At 49.7% G+C, this 23,232-nt stretch overlaps 6 protein-coding genes across 6 annotated transcripts; 4 read left to right on the forward strand and 2 right to left on the reverse strand.

The window, feature by feature from the left end:
• Positions 1-1,900: 1,900 nt before the first annotated feature.
• Positions 1,901-2,519, forward strand: N7458_010788 (uncharacterized protein; the record flags this gene model as incomplete). Its single annotated transcript, XM_056914170.1, has 3 exons — positions 1,901-2,086; positions 2,288-2,425; positions 2,481-2,519. 3 exons carry the CDS (start codon positions 1,901-1,903, stop codon positions 2,517-2,519), a joined length of 363 nt encoding a protein of 120 aa, XP_056763019.1.
• Positions 2,520-4,908: 2,389 nt separating this feature from the next.
• Positions 4,909-7,416, forward strand: N7458_010789 (grainyhead-like protein; the record flags this gene model as incomplete). The annotated part of the gene is made up of 4 exons (XM_056914171.1): positions 4,909-4,922; positions 5,033-5,779; positions 5,840-7,050; positions 7,103-7,416. The coding sequence occupies 4 exons, from the start codon at positions 4,909-4,911 to the stop codon at positions 7,414-7,416; spliced, it is 2,286 nt and encodes a 761-aa protein (XP_056763020.1).
• Positions 7,417-11,756: 4,340 nt separating this feature from the next.
• Positions 11,757-12,828, forward strand: N7458_010790 (uncharacterized protein; the record flags this gene model as incomplete). Its single annotated transcript, XM_056914172.1, has 4 exons — positions 11,757-11,832; positions 11,891-11,944; positions 12,004-12,054; positions 12,119-12,828. 4 exons carry the CDS (start codon positions 11,757-11,759, stop codon positions 12,826-12,828), a joined length of 891 nt encoding a protein of 296 aa, XP_056763021.1.
• Positions 12,829-13,177: 349 nt separating this feature from the next.
• Positions 13,178-16,588, reverse strand: N7458_010791 (uncharacterized protein; the record flags this gene model as incomplete). The annotated part of the gene is made up of 1 exon (XM_056914173.1): positions 13,178-16,588. One exon carries the CDS (start codon positions 16,586-16,588, stop codon positions 13,178-13,180), a length of 3,411 nt encoding a protein of 1,136 aa, XP_056763022.1.
• Positions 16,589-17,389: 801 nt separating this feature from the next.
• On the reverse strand, positions 17,390-21,502 carry N7458_010792 (CLH domain-containing protein; the record flags this gene model as incomplete). Its single annotated transcript, XM_056914174.1, has 5 exons — positions 17,390-17,676; positions 17,751-20,026; positions 20,083-21,047; positions 21,107-21,133; positions 21,185-21,502. The coding sequence occupies 5 exons, from the start codon at positions 21,500-21,502 to the stop codon at positions 17,390-17,392; spliced, it is 3,873 nt and encodes a 1,290-aa protein (XP_056763023.1).
• Positions 21,503-21,698: 196 nt separating this feature from the next.
• On the forward strand, positions 21,699-23,076 carry N7458_010793 (RMD1 family protein; the record flags this gene model as incomplete). Its single annotated transcript, XM_056914175.1, has 2 exons — positions 21,699-22,034; positions 22,096-23,076. The coding sequence occupies 2 exons, from the start codon at positions 21,699-21,701 to the stop codon at positions 23,074-23,076; spliced, it is 1,317 nt and encodes a 438-aa protein (XP_056763024.1).
• Positions 23,077-23,232: the final 156 nt, after the last annotated feature.

Consider the following 23,232-nt stretch of genomic DNA (forward strand, 5'->3'; position numbering starts at 1 on the left):
TTGGGAAGGTACCCTGTTTCGGGCGCGCCCATTGAGGGCGCTGATGGCGCGAGGGGATCTGCGGCGCCGCACTGGCTGTGACTGGCTGTATATCTGCCAGGCGTCGTGGTTCATTTGTTGTACATGGACATGGGAAGCATACTGTAGAGATACACCGATTATAAACGAGGGCCCGTGACCGGATTGACTGCGGTCGTCGAGTGTTGAGTGTTTCGCAAGCCCCTGTATGCTCATTTGTCTGATGCTTCATCCGTGATATTGCCCCATCCGCTTCTTCCATCCGACCAGCCAGGAGGCGCACGTCGTGGGTGATATGCAACCTAATGGGTCGGTCGCCCCCTCGTCCCAGCTGTCCCCCTTGAACAAAGAGCGATCCACCAATCAGCGATGACCTGATCGACTGACTCTCGATATCGTTGCCCCCTGCCCCCGTGCTTGTTCGTGCGCTGTGTATAGAAAAACGATTGCCGAGTACATAACTAAACGCCGTTGCCTACTACTGTAACCGCTACGTCGGTGCAATCTCCGTGCGCCGTTGTTTGTACTTGGATATCCCGAGGACTCCACGTAGTTTCCCTCCAGGATAGCCAAGTCTCTGTATACAAGCACGAGTCAGTCTCTACCGTCCGTCATGTTCCAATGTTCCCCCCCCCCCCCCCCCCAGGTGGCGTCTGCCCCTTGCCCACGGTCGAACGCCCATGACGTGGTGGCTTCAATTGTCCGAGCTACTCCGTACTTGCGTACTTTGGATTTGACTATTCTGTCTCTGGCCCAGGTGCCAATTGCTCCCATGTCACTTCTTTCAATTACGACCGGAAAAATAGTCCTGACGTCAGGGACTGGTCGATCGTTTTGTTCGGCGACCGTTGGATCACATGTGGGGAAGGTTCCTGATTCGGTAGGGTAGGCTATTTCTCGGCGTGCCAATTAATTAGGGTAGGGATGCTTTGTCCTTTGCCCGAAAGTACGTAGTTATCCCGAATAAACGTTGATTGAAGAGAGCAAGGCTGGTGAGGTGTGTTTTTGGTGTCGATGTCCCCGTTCGCCGTGTAGCCAATGCTTGCGTGTCGGTGGCGAGTTGAAGATTCTCCCGGTAAAATCGAGGAAAAGGTACAAGGTACTGTTGATACTAACCTCGCAGACCGTACTACTAAATGTACTCCGTACCATATACTATAATACCATACATAATACATTTGATCAATTGTACTGTACATCAAGTCGATAACTTACTCGTGAACTTGCATGGTTACCATCGTGCGTGGAGTACTACTCGGCACTGTAGCTCGTAGCTTAAATGCCATTTCCACTTGGGCATTCCGCTGGAATGCCCGTGCTGGAGGTCCCCGTACCTTTTGTGGTGTCTCTGTCAATCCTTCTTAGTTCTTACTCTAGGCAGGGTGCTCTTGATAATTAAGTTCCACCTAACTGTTTTGTGTTTGATAATGGCGTTCGTATGGCGTACGTATGGCGTAGCAGGGCTCGTTGATTTAAGTTAAGCCCTCGACAGCCATAGAAATTAATATTACGACAGCAAAGTGCTGTAGTACAGCATGTACTATGTACTACTCCTGTAGGGATGTCTTGGTGTGCTTCTCTTTGAGTATCCCTGCCGCATTGGGCCAAGTGCCCCTTGCTCTTGATTACTATATTTTCTTCTTCACAGTGAGCCCGGCACGTTCAGCCGACCAATCACAGGCAAGCCTGATGTGTATGGTCGCAATTCGTCACAATCTCGATTCGGCAGTTGTCAAAATTCTTGAGATCAATTTCGTCATTGAAACGCGGCTCCGGGAGTAGGCAAGGCATTACAACAGTTCGCACTGATTATCCCAATGAGCAAATCCCGTAGCCGAGGCCAACGGCATTTTGACCACACCTTTATCATCTGTTAGACACGATGCCATCGGGGGGCTCGCAAGTTCCGTGCACGTCTGGTATCCACTTGGTACTGACCGCGTACCGTACCGTTTTCGGCACGTGCGCCGAGCCGTTCGAGCTGTGGTCCCAGAGCTTTGATTGGCGGGTTCTCAACCCAGCAATGAACAGCTCGCACTTGACCAGCAACGTGTACTGTCATGGACGGGTATGTATTAACGTATTGGGGCCGGAACGATAGCTCTACAGTTACATGGCCTTTATACATTGTATAGATGCAATTAGACTCGACTATAGGGCAAATATGCTGCAATTGAACCTCCCATTGGCAAATGTCCACCTGCATAGAACCCGTCCCAATGGTTCTGGACCCTGTCAGGTCAAAAATAAGTGATCGAACAGTCACTAGGGCCGTACGATCCATGGAATCCTCCGCCGATCCTACGTCAAGCCACGCTGGAGTCGTCCACGGGCAGGGGAGGCACCACCGCCACAACATGACGATGCGGCGTCCAGGTTCAATAATATCTTCGAATCTTCAAATGAGGTGAGATGCTAGCGTGAGGAGCTTGAATAAGTGAAACTCTCTATCGCTACCCAAGGTTGCGAAGCAGAAAAAGTCATCGGTCATGGACCGTTGATCATAATTGATCACACCAAAGGCTACAAACGTGGTATGCTCAAAGTGCTCGCGCTATACCCCTCCCTCGGCCCCAGGAACCGCCTATCAAACAAATTTCCCGAAGCACAGCCACACCAGGTCGTTCCATGGGGCCAGATTGCAGCCACACTTCCCCAAATAATACCTGACCATCGCTCAGATCCTCACGTTGCTGTTCGAACGAATTTTGTTGCATCCGCGGTTCATACCGCCTGCTTTTGGTCAAGACGGCGGAAATACACTTCCACCATGGCTCTCATTTGTGAAGAGATGGGGTGCATGCCCCCTTCGGCCACTAACAGCCACTGGCAGCCACCAATGACCCCCTGGTTGTTGTACATTCTGGTGCGCCGTAGATAAAGTTTAGGGCCACTGACATGTTTGAGGGGGATTCAATCTCGAGATGATGGCATCTCGAGATCTCTCTTGGGCTATTTCTCTCGATCAGTAGTCCCTTCCCAGGGAATCTCCTCTACATATTCGTCATACCTGTCAGATCCTCAGGCATGACCGTTATAGCAAGGTGTGGCGGAAGCAGTGGCGGAGCTCGAACCCGGAGGACTGGTACTCCCTTTTGCAATCGATAGACGGAGTGCATCCGGCTGGTCCAAAGCGTCCCTGGGATCTTCGAGGTCCAAGAAATAGAAAAAGAAAAAAAAAACCGAACCCCAAAAAAGACAGAGAAGATATCGAGGTCTGATATCAGTTACAGGCAGTGAGCGATAGTTTTGGCAATAATAGTGCTATGATTTTACCAAGTCATCGCTATGCCCTTCCTCTACAGTTTCCTCTTGGCTTCTGCTTTAAAATCCTTCTGTATGGTACTCGCAGAACCACCAGGGCCAAATCTCCAAATCTCGAGTCAGGAAAAAGATACACCGACGATACACCGTAAATTACATGTTTGAATGTCACTTTCTTCCTTCCATTTTCATTTTCATAGTTCAGCTCCAGTTCCTATTTTCATTTGTACCAATTTGAATTCCTCTTCTTTTTTGGTTCCCTTTCCCCCACCGATTTCCTTCGATCTGGCCTCCAGTTCCGTCCAGTAAACCTGCAGTGACAGCCCGATCCGTCAGATCCATACTGTCGTTCCATTTTCCTTCTTATCCACCATTTCGTTCGCCGTGGCCCTTCCCGCTCGTCAACATCCACTCCTGGTACCAATCATTTCTATCCAAAGGAACGGAAATGAAAAATATAAAAAACCAAAATTATGTAGATAATAAAAATTTGAAAAAAAAGAAAAAAAAAAACGCCTTCCCCTGGTCATTTTGGCGCTTATGGATGATACGCTCCCAGTGACCATTAAATTACCGAAGCTACCAGCTCGCTTTCGTCTCTCACCTTCTATTTGGGCAACGAAAAGGAAATCTCCCGAGCTGCTTCGCTCTGACCAATTCTCCATTCTCCATTCTCCGTCTTTCTTTCCGTACAGCTCTTTACCAAATCCTTTTCTTACACACACTCCCATGTCCCGTACCCATTCTTACCATCCAACCACAACCCACGGCTAACCTTTTCCTTCCCCCCCCGAACTACACTGACTGTACACTTCCTTCCACGACCACTAAACTCCCCCCCCTCCTCTTCTCCTTCCCCTACCACATCTTCAACTTCTGTGGCTGAGTTGATGTCAGTTGGTTCCTCAGGCCCCTTCCTATAGATCTTTATTGGAAGGCTCTATGGACCGTACCGTCTTTACTATTTTTTTCCTTTTCCCTTTCTGAATCCGCTCGTCATACGTCTCCGCCCCTCCTTCCACCACCCCTCGCCTCCTCAACATTTCTCATCTTCAAATACAAAAAGGGGCCCACGTCACTATTTCACCCTCTGGATTAGGCTCTACTTCTCCTCTGCCCTGTGGTCGATTCAGAATCTAAATTTTTGTACAATCAAACTATCGACTAATACATCGACATTTCGCTGACGCTCCGCAATCTTCCCTTGATCGTGGCATCTACGCCTTTTCGTTTCTTTTTGAGGCTCGCATGTTTCCGACCCCAACCATATCGCGCGTCAACGTCCGTCCTTTATTCTAAATCAAATCTCAAAACGATACCTTGCGATCGACCTGCCCTTGCTACCTTCGCTCCTCTGATCAACTGAACTTTTGATCTCGATTTCGCAAGTAACGAAGCTCAACCGATCGCCCGCCCCCAACCTCGGAACCTCGGGGGAAAGAGATAACGGACCTTCTCTTCCCACCCTCCCCAGGACCACGACAATACAGGCGCTCGTGGTCTTCCCAAAATTGGCCCACTTCAGATGTTACAACGAATTCTGCAGTCCTTTTGATCCCCTATATCCGACACTTCCTCGAACTCCGGCGTATCCCTCGGCGCAAACCACTCGTAGAGTTATTCTCAATGTTCCGCAATCGGTGCGTGCCCTTTTTGTTTTTGCGCATGAATAAACGGCATTCGAGCCTCTTTCTGAAAATAAAATGAAAGGAAATGGTTTACTAACACCAATTTTTTTGGGAATATCTAGCACCAACACTCAGAAGCCTGATGATGAGCTCATCAGTCGCTTCCAAAGCACATTCGCGGATGTCGTTCCCCGACGAGCCAGTCATGCAAGTGCCTCACACAGCACATTTCCCAACGGGACGGGAGATCCCATGGTTTCGAACAGGTATGCAGTCCAAAGCTATGCTAGCCCGGGACCGGAGGCTGATCTGGCACACGGCTTCAGACCATTGGAACACCATGAGATGAAGGTGGAGGAGCACGGTTTGAAATTCTCCAGCGAACGAACTCCTCGGAATCTGCAGGATCTCAACTTCACGCCCTCATGGATCGATTCGCAATCGATGACGATGATGTCTCTTGCCGGGCAGCACCCGGGGTTTTATACGCCAAACTCGGGAGGGATGGGTGCCATTTTCCACAACCAGGCAGGCGACCTACACACGCCTACCGCTGGACTGAACATGATTACGCCTCTTACCCTTCCCAACCCGATCCCCATCGGCCAACATAATCCCCCGTCTACGATAAACCACTTCAATCAGCAATACCTCGCCCAACACATGCCCGATATGAATCCTTACGTTCAACAACAGACCTTTGCTCCCAGTGCATTCATGCACCGAGACTCGTACGATGCTATGGACGAATCTGTGGACACCCCGTCAATCACGTCAATCAATAGTTTCCCAATTGATCAAGCATCAAACTTGTCTGTATCTACGGATTACTCGGGTGCTCTTAACATCAGTTACGCCGAAGGTGAAAAGTACGTGAATCCTTTCTACCATCTGATTTGTAGCCATACTAACAATGGCTCTCGCGCTAGTTTCCGCTACAATGTCTCTCTGCGAGCTCCAACAGCAATGGTCAAGCATTGGCGAGAAGTTCCCATCTCCTACCTTAACAAGGGTCAAGCGTATAACCTGACAGTCGTGGACTCTAACCCGCCCATGGTCGGCTCTGAGCCGCTCCAGTACCGAACATACGTGCGAGTTTCCTTTGAAGAAGAAGAACAGCGTTCGAAACCGGCCGCCTGCTGGCAATTATGGAAAGAAGGTCGCGGTATGAGCGAGTCGCACCAACGGGGAGGGAAGCTACTGGCAGTGGAATATGTGGATCCGCACCAGGGTGGTGAGGACCACAAGCCCCGTCAAATTCAGGTCGAGCACACATCTTTCGATGGATTCTGCGTTACTTGGACTGCCAATCCGGCAACCGGCACACCTGACTGTTCAATCCCTGTGCGATTCAATTTCTTGTCGACCGATTTCAGTCATTCCAAGGGTGTAAAGGGTATCCCGGTGCGATTATGTGCAAAGACAGAACTTCTGACACCCGGTGATGGATCGGAAAGTCCCCGCGAGGCGGAGGTATGCTATTGCAAAGTGAAGCTCTTCCGTGACCACGGTGCCGAGCGCAAGCTCTCCAATGATATTGCGCATGTCAAGAAGACGATTGAGAAGTTGAAGCAGCAGATTACCCAAACAGAGATGGGCGGTGGGTTCAGCAAGCGCAAGCGCGGAAGTAACGCCACGGCGAACTTGAAGATGGCAGACCGGTCCAAGAACCACCTGAAACACAAGCGCACATTTTCCGTGAGCTCACAGGACGGTCAACCCGAGAAGTTGTCTTTGGAAGATGATCTGCAAGCCAAGTTGGTTATGATGCAGGACATGTTCTCATCGACTCGCACAATGAGTGTTCTTGCCTTGCGCGGTGACGAGGAAGATGACCCGGACTTGTACCCTGTTCGGCTACCCGCTGATGGCGAAACCCTCAAGGTGGAACTTCTCGGTCGACAGAACACAAGCGCTTTGCAATCGATGGAGTCTTCGATTCCTTCTCCATCCAGCAGCAGTGTCTCTTTTAACTCGCCCCAAGTACACGAGAGCAAATTGGGTGCTGCCTTGAAGGACTCGAAGAATCCAACCACCGTCCCGCGGGTCACGATTGACGATTCTATCTCGACTGGATTCATCGAGGCTGTTGATATTGACCCGACATACCGCCCACCTGCGGAGCGTCCACCAAAGCCTAGTATGTATCATTCTTCGAGTTAAAAATTTTTCTTTTACTGACCATGTTGCAGTTGCATGCTTTTACGTTCACTTCGCCGGTACTGACCAGCAGCCCGATTACTACCGTGCCATCTACCTTACTGAGCGCACTGTACGGGACTTGATGAGGAAGATTTCCGAAAAGAATCACCTCGACCCAGCCCGCATCGTGCGCATTCTGCATGTCAACCAGAACGGCCTCCGAATCATGGTTGACGACGATGTGGTCCGCGAGCTTCCAGAGGGACAAGACATGATCGTCGATATCTATGAGTCTCCCGCTACTACGAATGAAGACGGCGATTGGTCGCCTGGTACTCCGGTGGAAATCAAGTTGACATACTGATCTGCCCTGGCCTCACTATGCCACATCGCGCCATCGGGAGCCAACACGATGTATTTCAGGATGCATCTACCTGTTTCCCCATGGCTATAATCTTTCGACTCTCGCTACAAGTCCCGACCATCCTTTCCATCTCCGCTCGGCCTCGTCTCTGCCTATGCTGGCATCGAGTTGCACCTGGTGTGTACTTGCACTTCTAGGATAGCCCACTTTGCGGGTTTCCAATTTTAATTCTCTTCGTCCCTTGTTATTTTTTCCTATTGTCTTTTGTCATTGGGTCGGCGGTTACACATTTACAGGGAGTTGGATACGGAGGTAATACACGAGTCTCCGAACAATGATACCCTGTCGCCATATGTTATGGTTTGAAATTTTTTTGGAAATTTTTTTGATGATCCCCGTTACTGTCATCGATTTCACTCAGGGCGTTGGTATGTATTTCATTCCCTCGCCGACTCTATCTGTGTCCATGGGCGACGGTGCGAAGTCGCTGATATACACATACTGCGCTTTGCTTTATGTCGATATCACCACGATCCGCTTCTATATTTTTTGATCTTATTGCCCGGTCTTCTTTCATTCACCTGGTCTCGGTTCGACGCACACGAATTTAATACCCCGTTCCAAAGTTCTGAAGCTCCTTTTGATCTTGATCTCTGTTGCGTGGTCTCTCTGCATATTGTCTTTTGTCTATCTCGTTCAGCGTTTTGGTTTTCTCTCGTTTATCTGTGAGGCTTATTATCTCTTCTCCTCTTTCCTTGTGTTATTTCTGCCGGGGGCGCATATACACGGACTTTGGATCTTTTCGATACAGATAGTTACTAGGGGACGGGGGTTATAAATCAACATATCCGATGCATTAGGTACAAAAACGGCAACTGATTGATTCATCAAAACTTCATTCCCGCATTCTGAATACTAGAAACCTACACGGTTAGCCCCTAAATCTCAAAATACTGTAAGTAGTACAGTAGTCGAGGTTAATAGGGAGACGTGAGTTTGAGTGGACTGAAATTAAGATTTCGGACTTAACTCACGAAGGCTATGGTAAAAACGCTTCCAATTTACCTCCTTCTCAAAGTAGTTCTCTCCTCCGTGCTCCTAACCAAAAACATAGGCAACAATCAGCCATGTGAACTCCAAGTTCCCCCAAGGATTCACACAATTGGTGGCTATCGCCCCCTCCAAAGGGGAGATGAAGAAGGTTTGTTTGGAAAGCCCCACCCCCAGAGCCGGTCCCAGCAACCAGGTAACGCGCACAGGGCTGTTGAGTTACTGGTCCACGAGCTGGGCCGCGGTAGAAAGCAGAACCACAATTTGCCATTATTCCTAATTTCCATCATCTTCGACTCGGATCTGTGCCATGGGTCGATGTTGGGCTAGCGTGTGATGGAGTCTTGCCTGAAACGGCGATATGGACTCGGAGGTCCGACGGCTTTAATTGGGCGGGAGTCGAGGCCGTGTGTATTTTTTTTGACGTAGATGGACGAAGCTGAGGCTCGGGAAATGCCTTTCCGAGGGGGGCGGATGTCGGCGTTGTGGGGGTGGTTTTTTTGGCTGGCGATATGTCATCCGTTAATGCTTAGTTAACTTATTAGGTATAGTATGATCGATGGTTATATTGTTTTATGTCACTGCTCTTCTCTTATTGCTCCATTCTTGATTTGGTTCGCCAAAGGGTTTGATGTTTGGTTGTGTTGCATTTAGCGCCATGGTGGTTTGGGAATGGGGTCTCGGACTCGATGCTGACGACTGTTATTTGGTCGAACTAGTTCGCTGTTATTGCTGCTTTGAGGCTTGCTGTTCCATGGCTAAATTAGTGTTCTGTCAACGGGCTAAACGGTTTGATGAACACTTTTGAAAAGCATACTGTATAGTATAGATGGCCGTTCAAGGAGCTTATTGGCTTACTACCAAGATAGTCTCATTTCGTTTAAGATTATCAACGTAGATCGCTTTGTCCTCTCGAGCCCGAATATTCTGCAAATCTCCGTTATTACCACGCTGTTAGACTTGGTGTGTTTCATCACGTTCTTGGGCCCTCTCTCGCAAACTGTTCTATACCCATTACTGTACGACTCCCACGATCCCTCCTCCACTCTGCTATCTAGAAGGTCTATGACGTCAGAAACACCTTCCCCTTCTCACTGGGAGTCTCGAGTCATACCCTCGCAGAGTAACACGCCTAGCAGGCATCCATCTTGAATCGCAGCAGCTCGATCCAGAACGTTCTCCCGGTCTGCCGATCAACGCCCCCCCACCACCCCCCGCCGCTAGACTGAACCACAATAATCACACCCCTTCCCTCTAGTCCAGTGGACCTGCGATCCTTGCACCCCTCCATTCAACCCTTTCATCTATCATGCGTGCCATGAGCGCTAAATTCCAACGGGTAGATCACTCTCTCCGGGAGACTTTACCAGCGAATCCCATCACCGCCTACGGAGTATTTCCCCCTCAAACCGGTCCCTATGACATCATTTTAAAAGTTCCTTGGCGGTTGGGTCTTGGCTCTTCAGTACAGTAGTAACAGTACGCCCTCCGTATGGCATATTCCGTACACGTTTCTGTTTCTCACCTGCCAGAATCCACTTTGCTAAAATCTTTTCCACACGGGACGACCCGTTACACTACTTGGTCCAATCAGTAAACGGGCTTGTGCTGCGCATCTTTATACGGTATTTCAGATCTTGACTGCTAGGTACGTATAGTATTCGGTTTTTCAGTTCGATGGCGCCGTTTGTATGAAATACCGTACTCTCCACACGGGTCATGCATTGCTCTGTGCTCTCGTGGCTTTTCTATCATGCCGTTTTGGCCTGTACATAGTTTAGGCGTTTTTGTACCGCGGTATATGTATGCCCCCGCTGAGAGATCGTCTGCTCTCCCTCCTCTTCTTGATGAGTCTGATCCCGTGTTCTGCTGTGCGTCTGGCCCGGTCGAGAAGCCACATTTGCTTAACGGCGTGATATCTTTTCCGGATAGGAACCTGTTTTTGTCATTGGAAGATCGGGATCACGGTGTTTGCTTGAAATATAGCGGGAATAGCGGTAAGATACACTCTAGAGTCTGGACCTTGTGGCATAGGTGGTAGGGGTAGCCACAGTTTAGAAGGCAAACCTGGCGTTGGCTGTTTTAAGTCTACCAGGCTCGTTTGTTTTTTGCCTCCTTCTGTGTTCCTTAGTTTGCGAAGATAAAGAATTGTCATTTATTGCCACGTTATGGTTAGTTCCCATAGAACGAGTTCTGAAGGTCATACCCTGACTTGATGTTTACCAGTGACTGAACATGGCATGTAAATTAGTAGTAAACTAGTGGAGCTTCCCCTGACAGCATGATCATGGCGCTGGTGCTGGAAGGGCTGGAGAACATGACATGTGTGGCTGGGTAGGGTTTTAGTTTAGTGCGGGTAAACCACAGCATCGGGACTATAACTGATGGTTAGTGTGTTGTTGACCCTGTACCTTATTTGTGCTTCATGATAGAGATATTTTAGTAGAACTAGGTAGGACTAGGTGTTTTTTGCTTGGGTGCTCGTAGAATTCGGAGTTTTAGTGAGATGCTGGGCATTCTTGTGAACATCTGGGTTCTCTTCTTCACTTCTTCCCAGCTATGCATAGCTTCTAATAGTATATTCTAGATTGAGCAACGTCTATTAGAGGATTCATGGATATCAGGCTTTCATAGTATTTATTCTCTTTCTAGTTTTCCTACTTCATACACTTAAAAGTGTCTGCTTCTACAGACTTCTTCGTTATTCTTATACACTTTGTTATTACTTCTTTCTGTCTGCTTAGGCAGGCAATGATATCTCGTTTTATAATGCGTATGATTGCGAGCAAAGAGACTGCAGAACAGAACTTTAGGCTTAGATTAATGAATACCATGATGCTACAAATAAGGTCATACCTGACCTGGAGCTCGGTCTCAATAAGCTTATTCGCTGTTTCAGATTACACAAGCCTTCTCGGTGTGTTTACTCCTGCGCTGTTCTCCGGTGAATGTCGTACATGTAACCCTATTAACTCCTGTAAACACCTGGTGGTATCTCTCCTCCTAACGCTGTAAGCCGATATTGCCGGTGGTCACCGTTAAAAGAGTCCGGTATAAGGCAAGCCCGTGAGCACGAGCTCCGGGGGTCGCTCCTTCCCGAAGTGGGAGGTGCGACAGCCGACTTGTGCCCCCCGGCCTTTTCTCCCTTCGTCTGCTTTTCTCTTTCTTTTCTTCTCCTTCTCTCCTCCATCCTTCTCTCCATCTCTGTTCCATCACGCGTCCATCAAAAACCCGCTCGTTTCATCGATTTCGTCATCTACACTCGTTCAAGCACCCGCTATCACGTCAAAATGGCTTTCCTTGAGAAGGTTCACTTCATGATGCTCCTGCTCGCCATGGTTCTGGTGAGCATGGGCTTCGCTCAGAGTAAGTTCCCTGGTTGACGGCTCCGCCCTTGACTTTGTCTGCTCACATGTCCGGACAGATGTGAATGCCTTCGGTGAGGCCTACGATGTCGTTGGCCATAACGCTCATGGTCGTAAGTCTCATTCCCCCCCTTCCCAGTCCTGAGTCAGATCGCTGACTATGTTGATATAGTGGATGATTTCTCTGGTCTGGTCCCTAATGCTTTCATCCATGCTGCTCGTGGTAAGTTTTCCTTCCTCTCGACCAGAAGTTTTATCATCGAGGACCGTTTCTGATATTGTAATAGCTGTCTCCGCCACTGCAACTGATGTGACTCGGGTTACCATCTCCCTCGGGCCCACCAGCACTTCCGAGATCTCTTCCACCCAAACCGAGGTGACCCGTGTTACTTTCTCAATTGAGCCCAGCAGAACCTCCGAGGTGTCGTCCACTCCAACTGAAGTGACTCGCGTTACTATCTCGCTCGAGCCTACTGAGACTTCGGAGGTTTCCACCACCGAGACCGAGACTGAGCCTTGTGGTGGCGAGGAGACCACCTTGACCTTCAGCATCTCTCCAACCAGCACTGGTCCTGCCTCCACCCCTGCCACTGGAACTAGTACCAAGGTCACCTTGACCATCATCCCCACGAGCACTGCCACTGAGACTGAGACCGAGACCGTGACCTGCTCTCACTCCTCCGCATGCCACACCAAGGGGACTACCTCGACAGGTTTCGGGTTCACCATCTCTCTGACTAGCACGATCATCAACAAGAGCACTTCTTCTAGCGCCCCTGCTACTTCGGCTAGCACCCTGACTACCAAGCCTTCCACTCCCGGCGTCCAGGTTACCAGTACCAAGAACACCGTTGAGACCACCCCTCTCAAGACTGGTACCACCGCTGCCGGGACCGCCACTTCCACTGCTGTCTTCAACGGTGCTCAGAAGATGGAGGGCCTCAACAAACTGACCGTCACTGGTATTCTCCTGCTTGTCTGCAAGCTGGTTCTGTGAGCTTCCAGAAAGCCTGGCCTTTTGGCTTTGCACCACAGCAACTGCTCGTGGTTTCTGGGAACGATGAGATCGTTATGTTCTTACGACACAGGGATATGGCGTTTATGATTTCTCTTTTCTGAATGTGCTTGGGATGCAGTGTCTGCTCCCTTGATCTGATGTTGTCTTGTGATTCCATTTTTTGCCATAGTGCGAGCCTAGTCTGCACCAGTTAATCAACACCTGATATCGAACTTTCAACTTGAACTTTCCTTGTAGTTATTATCTCTTCTGCGATTAGATTTGATCAATTGTGCCTGTCAATATGGCCACTTAACAACGTAAAGTTTTAGATTTCAATTTTCAGGCATCACTGGACTAAGAGTGGAAGGTAATATCCTGTTGACAGATCACAGTCCAAGTCTTCTTGAAACATCTTCCGTCTACCAAGCTTGACCATCTTCATCCATCCATTCTTCACGGCACTCCCGCTAGCAGTAGCAATGACCACATTGTTGCAGCCTGGAATGATCCTCTGCACAGTAAGGGCGGCTTCCCCCAGAACAAAATGCTCATGGGGAATCGGCCGATCTACCTCGTTCCCCATCGATAACATTGTGTGGTCATGGTTCTCTGTACAAGTCGATTGGAATGGAGGATTAAGCAGGATTCGAGTATACAACGTTGTCTTTGCACTGTTGAGATTTGCCACTCGACATGGCATTGTACATGTTCGGACAAGTCCGTGATGTGCTTCCATGCAGCGTTGGCTCACGACAGCAAACGTTGCCACGTCTCGAGAGTCTTTGATGACTCGAATCCAATTATTGATTTCGCTGTGAGATGGGGATGGCTCGATGCGGTGCGTTCGAGAAGTTTCTGTGAAAGGCCAGTATGCCTGCAGATTGTTGTCGTGGTCAACCCCGGTGTCTTCGAGAGCGATGATTGCGTTCATGATTATGCGCCGGAGGTATTCTTTTCTTGTCGGGTCACCTTCTGGTGGGATGTTGACTGATGTATCGATGTCGTCCGTGGAGAAGAGTCGAGTCCAACATTTTTGAATGCAGTCAGGATCGGCGATTCGGTGTCGACAGGGTGTTGACTGTTGAGGTAGTGGTAGTGGAGATATGCCCTGTTGTCTATTTGCCGTTGTCTGCGAGAGACGAAGCGCATCCCAGAGAGTCACTCGATGGGCATTGCCAGTGCAGGCACTGACTTCCAAACCAATATAGCTGGAAAGAAGGGACCGTAAATTCGGCTTCCCGTATTTGCATTTTTCAATGATCGAGGTTTTCCATTTGCGGGCTGGATTGCGCTTCCACTTTAGCGCGCCTCCGGCCTGAACGTAGCTTCCCATGGTGGCTTGCATGGTAAGGTCCCACCCCTCGAGAGTATGGTAAGCATTGTGGGCTCCGGAGGGCTGGAGTCGAGGTAGAATTCGTGCTTGGAGATAGTTGATTTGTGCTCGACATCCTTCATTGATACTCAATCCTGTGCCAATCAGGATCCGAGATGAACTGTATAACAGAATTGGGTTTTCGGTTTCGTAGCCTGTGTAGGAACTTGTCCAGTGGCACTCAATCTCTGGTAGAGACTGATCGGTCTGCCTGTGGCGTGGAAGGGGGATAATGTATCCCGCTTCCGTTCGAAGGAAGACGCCTTCATCTTCGTCTCCTCCCATGAACCAGACTGGACCCCATAGTTCTTGGAGGTCTTTGACTGTGAGAGATACCTTCAAGCCAGTCTGTTGTGACACATTTTGATCTATCTCGAGAACACAAGCTGGCCCACCAACAAAGTCTTTCAGGCAGGCTAAATCTCGCCAAGAGAAGGAATGACCTTGCCCAACAAGGATCTTGCTCAATTCCTCTCCCCAAAGGTTCTCATCAAACCGGCAGACATGCGAACCAGAGAAAGCTACCAGGCCAATTGCCAAGGCGTTAGTCAAGAACTGCACATACTCGAGTTGGTCCCAGTTCGAGTTGGGAGACGGGCTACCGAAAAGATCGAGAAGTAATGGCCACCCAAAGATAGAGGTAAATTCGAGAAATCCATCTGCAGTAGCGAGAGGCGATACTCTACAAAGGGCGTCGTCAATATCGTGTATAGAAATCCGGACGGTATTAGCAACATCAGGTCGTGACTGATCTCTAACCAGAATAGAGAATGCGCCATCACAAAAGCCCTCCTCTGTTAGATTCTGAAGCGCATGCCTACTCCTCTGCAAGCTTTCCCTGCATTCGCTTAGGGACTTTTCCTGCAGCTCGGGGCCTTCGATGCCACAGATCTCTGCTGTTCTTCGTTCAAGAAGATCTAGCTTTCTATAGTAGGCACCGGGGCGGAGGATGTGTTCCATGTCCTCCGAATCTGCGAAACCAGTATCGAGGTCGAAATCCTCTTGTTGATCAGGCCAGGTAATGTTGGTTTGCATTGAATCATCATCAGATAGTTGTGAGGACTTGCTTGTACTCGAATCAACTGTGTTTGGGATAGGCCGCGTTGGTGTTTTACCTTTCCTGAGGGTGAGAGGCGCAAATGGAGTTGTAGTCAGGTCAAACTGATCATTGTCCTCTGGTGTAGTGTTTTGGATTTTACTTTGCGCTGTTTCATTCGACTGCATCTTGTCCATTGAAGCGAATTGCATGCTTTCCTGCCCTTCTTCACTGTTCTGAGGAGATTGGTACTCGAGTCCAGAATCCTGGAATGCAGGCAATTCATAGATGCGCTGCAAATTGATCCCCGTAGTTTGCTCTTCAGTTACCGCCGCTTGTTGCTGACTCCCATCTTTCTGAAGTGCCGTACCCCGCTGAGAATTCCGTTCATTATCACTAGGATCACTTCTGGTCCCACTGTTGCCGGACAGTACCAAACAGTGCTCTATTAGACATTGGCATAGCTCATTCCGGTCGTGGACTGTGCGCGCACAGATATCACATCGGGGTGGACATTTCAATGGAACTCTGGCCTCGTCCACCTCCTCGTCTTCAGGGTCTTTCTTGTGCTCAGTACGAAAGTGGTATTCAAATTCGTGACACACCCGATAAACTCTACCGCACCCTTCCTCGGGGCAGTGAAACTCATGAGAAGGAAAGTGCTGGATCATTAAATGCCTTTTGAAGACGGGGTAGCGATTGGAAGTGAAAGGTTTGGCGCCAACCGTCTTGCATAACAGGCACCGGTATTCTTCTTTTGATTGATTCGATGTGGAATAGCTGATTGGTTTTGGAGCTCCCGTGGCCGGGGTTTCTTTAATCAGGTCATCAACATGGCTTATGAGCTCTTGCAGATCCTTCCGTAGCTCAAGTAGTTGAGGTTGTGGGATTGCATGACGACGATGTTGCAAGTTTGCGCCCACAGCCTGAAGACGCCGACCTAGACTTTCAAATATTGCATCGCGAGCACTGTGCTCAGTGGGGTGTATTTTCATCGATGGATGCGGATCCAGCATGGTATTGAAAGGGATTTCAAGAGGAGGCATCTGAGGAGAAACATATGCACGACTCGGCCTGGTGCCCAAGGATTGGAAAGGATCCGTTGGAGACAATCCTCTTGTTGAACCACCACTCGGCCTCGTTTCTCCTGGAAATGTGTTTGCCGAATAGTTTAGGATATCAGAACTCAGGGTCGGTGAGTATTCAAAATTCGACGATGGAATTTTGGAGGGTTGAACGCGAGGATATTCGACTTGAACATCCAACATCTCCACATCCTGACTAGGTGGCATAGGCCCCGCCCAGTAAATCGACGAGGACCTTGACGATCCTGTCTCATCCTCATTCATGTTGGAACAAAGTTAAAAGACGTATGCAAAAAACTTGAGTACAATAGATGACAGCCCATTCTGTTTGATTAAAGTAGGAGCTTCGGCTTCTTAAGCTTGTCTGTCGGTACGGATTGCCTCGATTACCTGGGTGCTGACAGCTCGCCGCCAGGCTGCGGGTATTGGTCCCTCGTGTGACTGGAGTGCATTGGCTACCGCTCAGGGTCCAATGAAATGGACCCTACACGAATGCTTCAGCCAATCTGAACGAATAAAAGGTGCCAGCGACTCGAGACTGAGCCTCCTCGTGCAACCTTAAGAGGCCAAACCTCTTGCCCCAGAGAACGCCTGGCACAGCCACAGCCTCACTTGTGGCAATGATTGAACCCAGCCGTGTAGTTATCGGCAAGAATAGTGAGCTGTGGCCGTACTAAAATGGCCGAATTCGTCCATGCCAAGGCCAGAGGCCTCTTGATCATATCGCGTAAAGTTGTATGAGTCCACACGCTTTATGGCCAAGTAACCGCAGTTTTCAAGGGGTAACATCCACATCGATATGGCTATACACAGGTACATTGAATGTATTCAAAGGTAGACTTGCAAGTATATTTACATAATGAATAGTTGTCAAGGGCAAGCCAGATCCAAGAAACCAAAGACAGGGCTCCGTTTGGTGAAGGTGGCTTGGCAATACCCTGGGGTTGCCTTCTTCACAGCATCAACAGGTGGCCCGAGTAAATTCACAGGGTATCTCAAAAGAAACAAAGGGAATGCAAGGCGTTCATTTACATGCAGAAATGGGTATATGAAGAGATCGCTCAACTAGACTTCGACTTCGCTGCCAAGGGACTCAATTTTCCTTGTCAGCCCACAGATCCGACACCCGTCGCCAATCTTGTCTCGCAAAAGACGCGCCGTGGTAACCTTCGGGCCAACAGTGCGAGAGGCACTTGGATTGGTGTGCTCCTCGGAGGGAGATGATGGACGGGGTGTGCGATCTGCAGACCTGTTCGAAGTGTCCACACTGGATGGCTGCTGTGAGTTCTCCGAATGCAAGTGCGAGAGGTGGAAAACGTGTCCACAAGCAAAGCCAATCAGAATTTCTCGTTCTAAGAAAGAAATCATTTGTTAGCATTAAAAACTTCTAGTAACACACTAGCTCACTGGATCTGAAATTACATACCGTTTGCTTGGAAGGGGGCGTTACAACCACCACATCGCCCTTGGCCTGGACTCGCGCGTCGGGTTGAGCCACTGGATACTGACTTGTCATCACCTTGACCATTGGTCAGTGCCATGTTTGGGAGCGTCGCCCCATCAGCAGTCTCATCGTGGCTGATATTGAATTTGATTCCACGTCTTTGTCCTTTGCGCAGGGTATCCATTCCCAGAGCAACCTCACTCTGCATGACTCGGGCAGCACCCTGACTGATACTGGTCTGTAGGTCATGTTCCCGTATCAATCGAGTAAGGCCGTCTCGTAGGCCCTCGATCTCTAATCCGCTTGGAATTCGACGCACCAGTTTGATGGGATCAATTGATGTTCCAGCCTCGACAAGCAGCCCGTGAATGAACTTTGGTTTATCCATAGAGTAATCAAGAAGGTCTTCCCAGAGATCCGGGTCGTCTTGTGTCTTGGCAAACGAGATGGCTTGGGATACATCCTTCAGATCAGATAATATCAGGTTCAAGGCTCGCTTTGTCTGGCCCACCTTCGACAACAGGTAGATCAGCTCTTGAGTAAAGTGGCGCTGTTCACAGATATGTGTTGCCGTCTCAAAAGAATATGAGATGCTTGTCTGCAAAAATTCCATCAACAAGGGCCGGTCATAATCAGCAAAAACCTCCACGGCAGTATCGGCAAAAGCATCAATCAGAGCCTTCCCTTCGTCGGCCGCCAATTTGCTTGCTGCATCACGAGCATGGGCTCCGCGGCCACGTCGGGGCTTTGAGGCCTCGTGGGGCGAGGCTTCACCACGCCAGAGAGCTCGAAGATAGAAGTAAAGGAACAAGATCCGGTTTGCAGCCTCGAGCTGGGATACCACTGTCTCAGGACGGACAATGCCCGTATAGGCTTCACTGACCAATAGCTGTATTGGTTCTGAAGCCAGCTCCTCCAGCTCGGACTTTGGAGCTGATTTCATCTGCTCTTTGGTCACTCGAATCATGATGAAAGCGGGTATATCATCTGACACTGTATCCACTAAGTGGTGTTCCTTTATCAAAGCCATGGCTGCTTCCGCATCCTGGAGTCGAATGTAGCAGTGCAAAGCCTCGCGATAATGACCACCCATGAGATGCAGTTTCGCAAGGCAGTCAGTCAAGGTTAGCCATTCTTCAGACTGGGCCAGAATTGACTTCGACTTGAGTTGATCCTCGATAGACAGTATCACATTGTCTGCTTCGAACAGATCCGAAGGCCATGAATCAACTAGATCTTTGAACCGACCGAGATCTCGTGAAATATAGTGATTGAGGATGAACTCATATATCCCCGCAGGTAGGGAAGGGTGTAGGTCAATGGGAATGTACGGTGTTATCTCATCTACCTTGTCTTTCTTGATGAAGATCCATGCCCAGTGTTCCCAGCGGGATGAATTACATAGGACTTTGCCACAGATTTCAGCAGCTTCTGACCACTTGTCTTGATCGACCAGTTGCTCAACCCACCGTTCACCGATTTGAGCCTTTTCTTGATCAGAAGCAGAAGCTTTTGCCCGTCCAGCAGTCATGATAGAAGATCGGTCATCAGCAAAGAAGTCTCCCAAACTACTTTGCGACCTGATACCAGGAGGAATATCGGCCAAGTCTGGAACTGATCCTGCGACTTCAGGATGTTCATCAATGAGGTTCCATGCCTGGTCATACTGGCCACGAGAATTCAACCAAGCAAGTCGGTCTGTAAGATCTCTTTTCATCGCAACAACGCAGTCATACGGGCTGTGGACGAATATCTTTGCACCTGGAGCTCCCGAGACGTCTTGCACTTCCTTAGGAGGTGTCTCATCAACCGAGAGTTGTCTTGAAATGAACGACGGGGGCACTCTGGCTGAGACTTTGTCCCCGCTGCTTGCTGTGCTGCGAATGCTAGCGCCGGAGCTGAAGAGCCTGGCAGAATACATTGTGGCATCGAGAAGACCGTGCCCAATAGTGCCCAAAGCACCCCGCTGAACCACTTGTCCCTCGGGCGTTTTCCAAGGTGGCAAGACACTCAAATGATAGTCTGAGGACGTGAGGCCTTCGAAGCGGCCAACAGACAGTGTGTCTGCACTAAGCTCTTCCTTCGTCTCGATATCGATGATTCGAAGCTCAGGCTCCAGACTCCTCTGTCGGTGACGTTTTCCAGAGGTCTTCTCAGCACTTTCTGGAGAATCACCTTCCGCTTCGATGTGTGCAAGTACAACAAGAAGACGAGGGCTGTACAATGAGATGCCAGATATAACACAGTCCGTTCGCAATCTGGATTTGAGAAGGTTAAAAGTGAACCTCACAGGCCCGTCGAGTGTGCAACTTACATTGTAGATACCTCTGCAGATCCATATCGCTGTCCTTTCGAGGACTTGCAAGCCCGGTCAGGGAAGACATCAATGACCCACACAGTACCTCCCCATCCAACAACAAGCTTTTCGGACTTTTCTGCTCGCACTGTTGAAGCTGTGCGTTTCCCCGCGATATTGTCGCCGGGATCTAACTGGTCGTCATCGTCCAACGCGGATTCATCGATCCATTCTGCTCGTGCTTTCCACACACTGGCCATTTCTTCCCATCCAGGTCCGTTTGGACGATCAATATGACTGATCCGCTTCCAAGCAAACTCCGATTCGGATGATTCAAGATGCAAATTGGATCGCATTATCTTGATACCTTCTTCATTCACCCAGGTGACGTACTTTCCTGACAGAGACCATCTGATTGTGCCGATTGCGCCTTCTCCGCTGTGTAAGACGGTGTCTTTTCCACTGCTCGCCCCCAAACCCATGGATCCCAGCCAGCTTGAAGCTGTAGCAGTTGCGCCTCCCATTGTAGTGGCGTTGGAACTCACACCAATACGGCCGCCTGTTGTGAGAATCAACTCACCAGCTCGGCCACCGGAAATGAATGATCGATCATTCTTGTAGTCCGGGGAAAGCGCAACCGCTTGTACTGGTCGGCCAAAGTTCCGCTTGAGGATATCTTTGGGGTCGATCAAAGAGGCAACGCATACATTACCATCAATTGAGGCAGACGCGATATGTATTGAGTTCGAGGGCGTTGGTGGGATCGGTACCTGCTGGCCTGACTTGGGGTTTCCGCGAATACTACCCGAGCTTGTCGATGTTCGTGTCGGAGGTCGTACATCTTCAGCACCCAGTGTGTTGGAGGCATCGAGCTTGAGCTTCGGTAGAGGAGGGGGGAAAGGAGATATAGATATGGACGTGACGCTTGCCGAATGTGCGTGGTATACGCGGAGGGGCTGCAAAAAGGGCAAAGAGAGGACATGCTGGGTGTGATGTATTAGCGTATGCTCCAGCTGGATGCGATCAGGAATGAACCACTTACAATAACGCCATTATGTGTTCCAACAATCTAGCAATGCCTGTTAGCTATGTTTCCTCGTTATCTCCAAGAGAGACCGACCATCTTGTCTCCTGCGACTAGGAATGTACTGGTCGCATCCCCCCTGCGATATACCGATCCCAGGTGCTTGGTGAGGTAAGCGTATTTGAGTCGGGGCTCCCCGTCATCTTCGTCAGAGTCCTCGCCATCTTCTTCTTCCTCTTCATCTTCTTCAAGGTCATCACTTGCTGCGATATCGTCGCCGTCATTATGGGAGTTCTTCTCGTGTTCGTCAGGGTGGGCGGCCGAAGAGGATCGGCTCCGTGCAGAGGACGCATCGAGCTCCGAAGCACCCTTCGTGACCCCTTGGTTCACCGTTTTCACGCCAGGCGCATCCATGGCGAGACCTTGTAGCGCCTGGGAGCTCCAGGTGTGTTAGAATGGAGGTGCGACAAGCATAAAGCAGCTGGCGGGACATGGATTGGAGCTGGGAGCTGGGGTTCAGGGTGGAGTAGAGATGACTAAGCGGGAGGGATCCTTGACTTCTGCAGGCAATGACATCGTCGCGATTTCTTTGCTCGACTATACGCCCGCCATGTTTGCGAGAACACCCCTTTGCTCGGCTTGCAAGCGACCGGTGGCTGCTCGCCTGCTACGGTTTTCACAGAATCAATATTTACATGCATCACCGGCATTGGGTCTCCCGCGCCGCAAGGACTTCTTTTCCTCCAACGCCAACCTCGCACAGAATCAGCTAAGCAAAAATGACGGGCCCTCGGACAATTCAGATTTCCAGAAGCAGCGACGACACAGCGGGAGAACACCTGCTGCCCCAACATCATTGCGACGAGTTGCAGTAGAGGCACAGAGATCGAAGGACGGGTTTCTTTCAAAAGCCCAGCTCAAGGAGCAGGGCATTGACCAGTCTAAGGTAAATCTGCCCTATCCAACATCTACGGCCATTTATACTAACTTTTGCTGTCACTCTATAGACAATCACTGCCTACGCCGTAGCCGAGCAATTCAATATACGCAAAGTCCGAGAGATCCTGCAAGAGAAGGGCTATGAGCCTGATCCACTAGCCACCGGACTCTATCCACAAGTGGTTCACGTCCAGATACCCATCGATTCAATCCGACGGGTAGGAAACCCGTCAACCGCTGGCCTATCATCCGACGAGGTTGGTGATATATTTGTTTTCCCGTCTGGAACAGTAGTGGCATGGTCACTCCCGGATGGGTTTACTTCATTTTTGGCGACGAGAACCTTACTTCCGGCCGCTGAAGGAGCCCATGTGGACAATTTGGAAACGGAAGACCTCGAGTTTGTTGAGGATCCCCAGCGAGAAAACAGCAGCATCAAGGGCGACACCATCATTCTCGGCACTAGATCGACGGATCAAGGACCAGAAACATCGCGTACAAATCAACAATCCGTTGACACCGTTCTAACTAAAGTTGCATTCTCGTCGGGCTTGGCACGAAGTACCAAACTCGCAGTACTTGAGAGCCTTTTATCAAATTATTTCGAATCAACCCGCACCATTCCCACTCTCCTCTCGCAGGGCTCGCGCCTACCCTTTACTCGGGACTTTGTCCTTCGCAAGACGGGCCAGCTGCTGAGTGTCCGCGCGCAACTCAACCTTTACTCGGAGCTTACCGACTCTCTCCCGGACCTATTCTGGGACAGTCGACATGAGCTTGGCTTAGAGGGATACTACGAACAAGTGGGCCGAGCTCTCGATGTGGGAATCCGTATCAAGCTTCTGAATGAAAAGATGGATTATGCACAAGAGATTGCAAGCGTGCTCCGCGAGCGTCTTAGTGAAACCCATGGACTTCGGCTTGAATGGATCATTATTCTGCTCATTGCCGTCGAGGTGGGCTTCGAAGTGCTACGGTTGTGGAAGGAGAGGGTTCACGAGGAGGAAGAAACAGCGCGGAAGCGATCATCTGAAGCTGAGAATGTTTAATGTTGCACATAGTCTTCGGTCATACTGTACTATACAATAAGATACCCCTTCGCTCTTGATCCATTTTTGACGCTCGTCTCCACTGCGGAGCTTCCCATGGATCGTGACCAGATCACGGGGTTGGGGCCGATGATCGCCTTAGTCATCGAAGCTTGG

This window comes from Penicillium daleae, assembly GCF_028827525.1.
Source record: "Penicillium daleae strain IBT 16125 chromosome Unknown utg000008l_segment0_segment0, whole genome shotgun sequence".
NCBI classification, from domain to species: domain Eukaryota; kingdom Fungi; phylum Ascomycota; class Eurotiomycetes; order Eurotiales; family Aspergillaceae; genus Penicillium; species Penicillium daleae.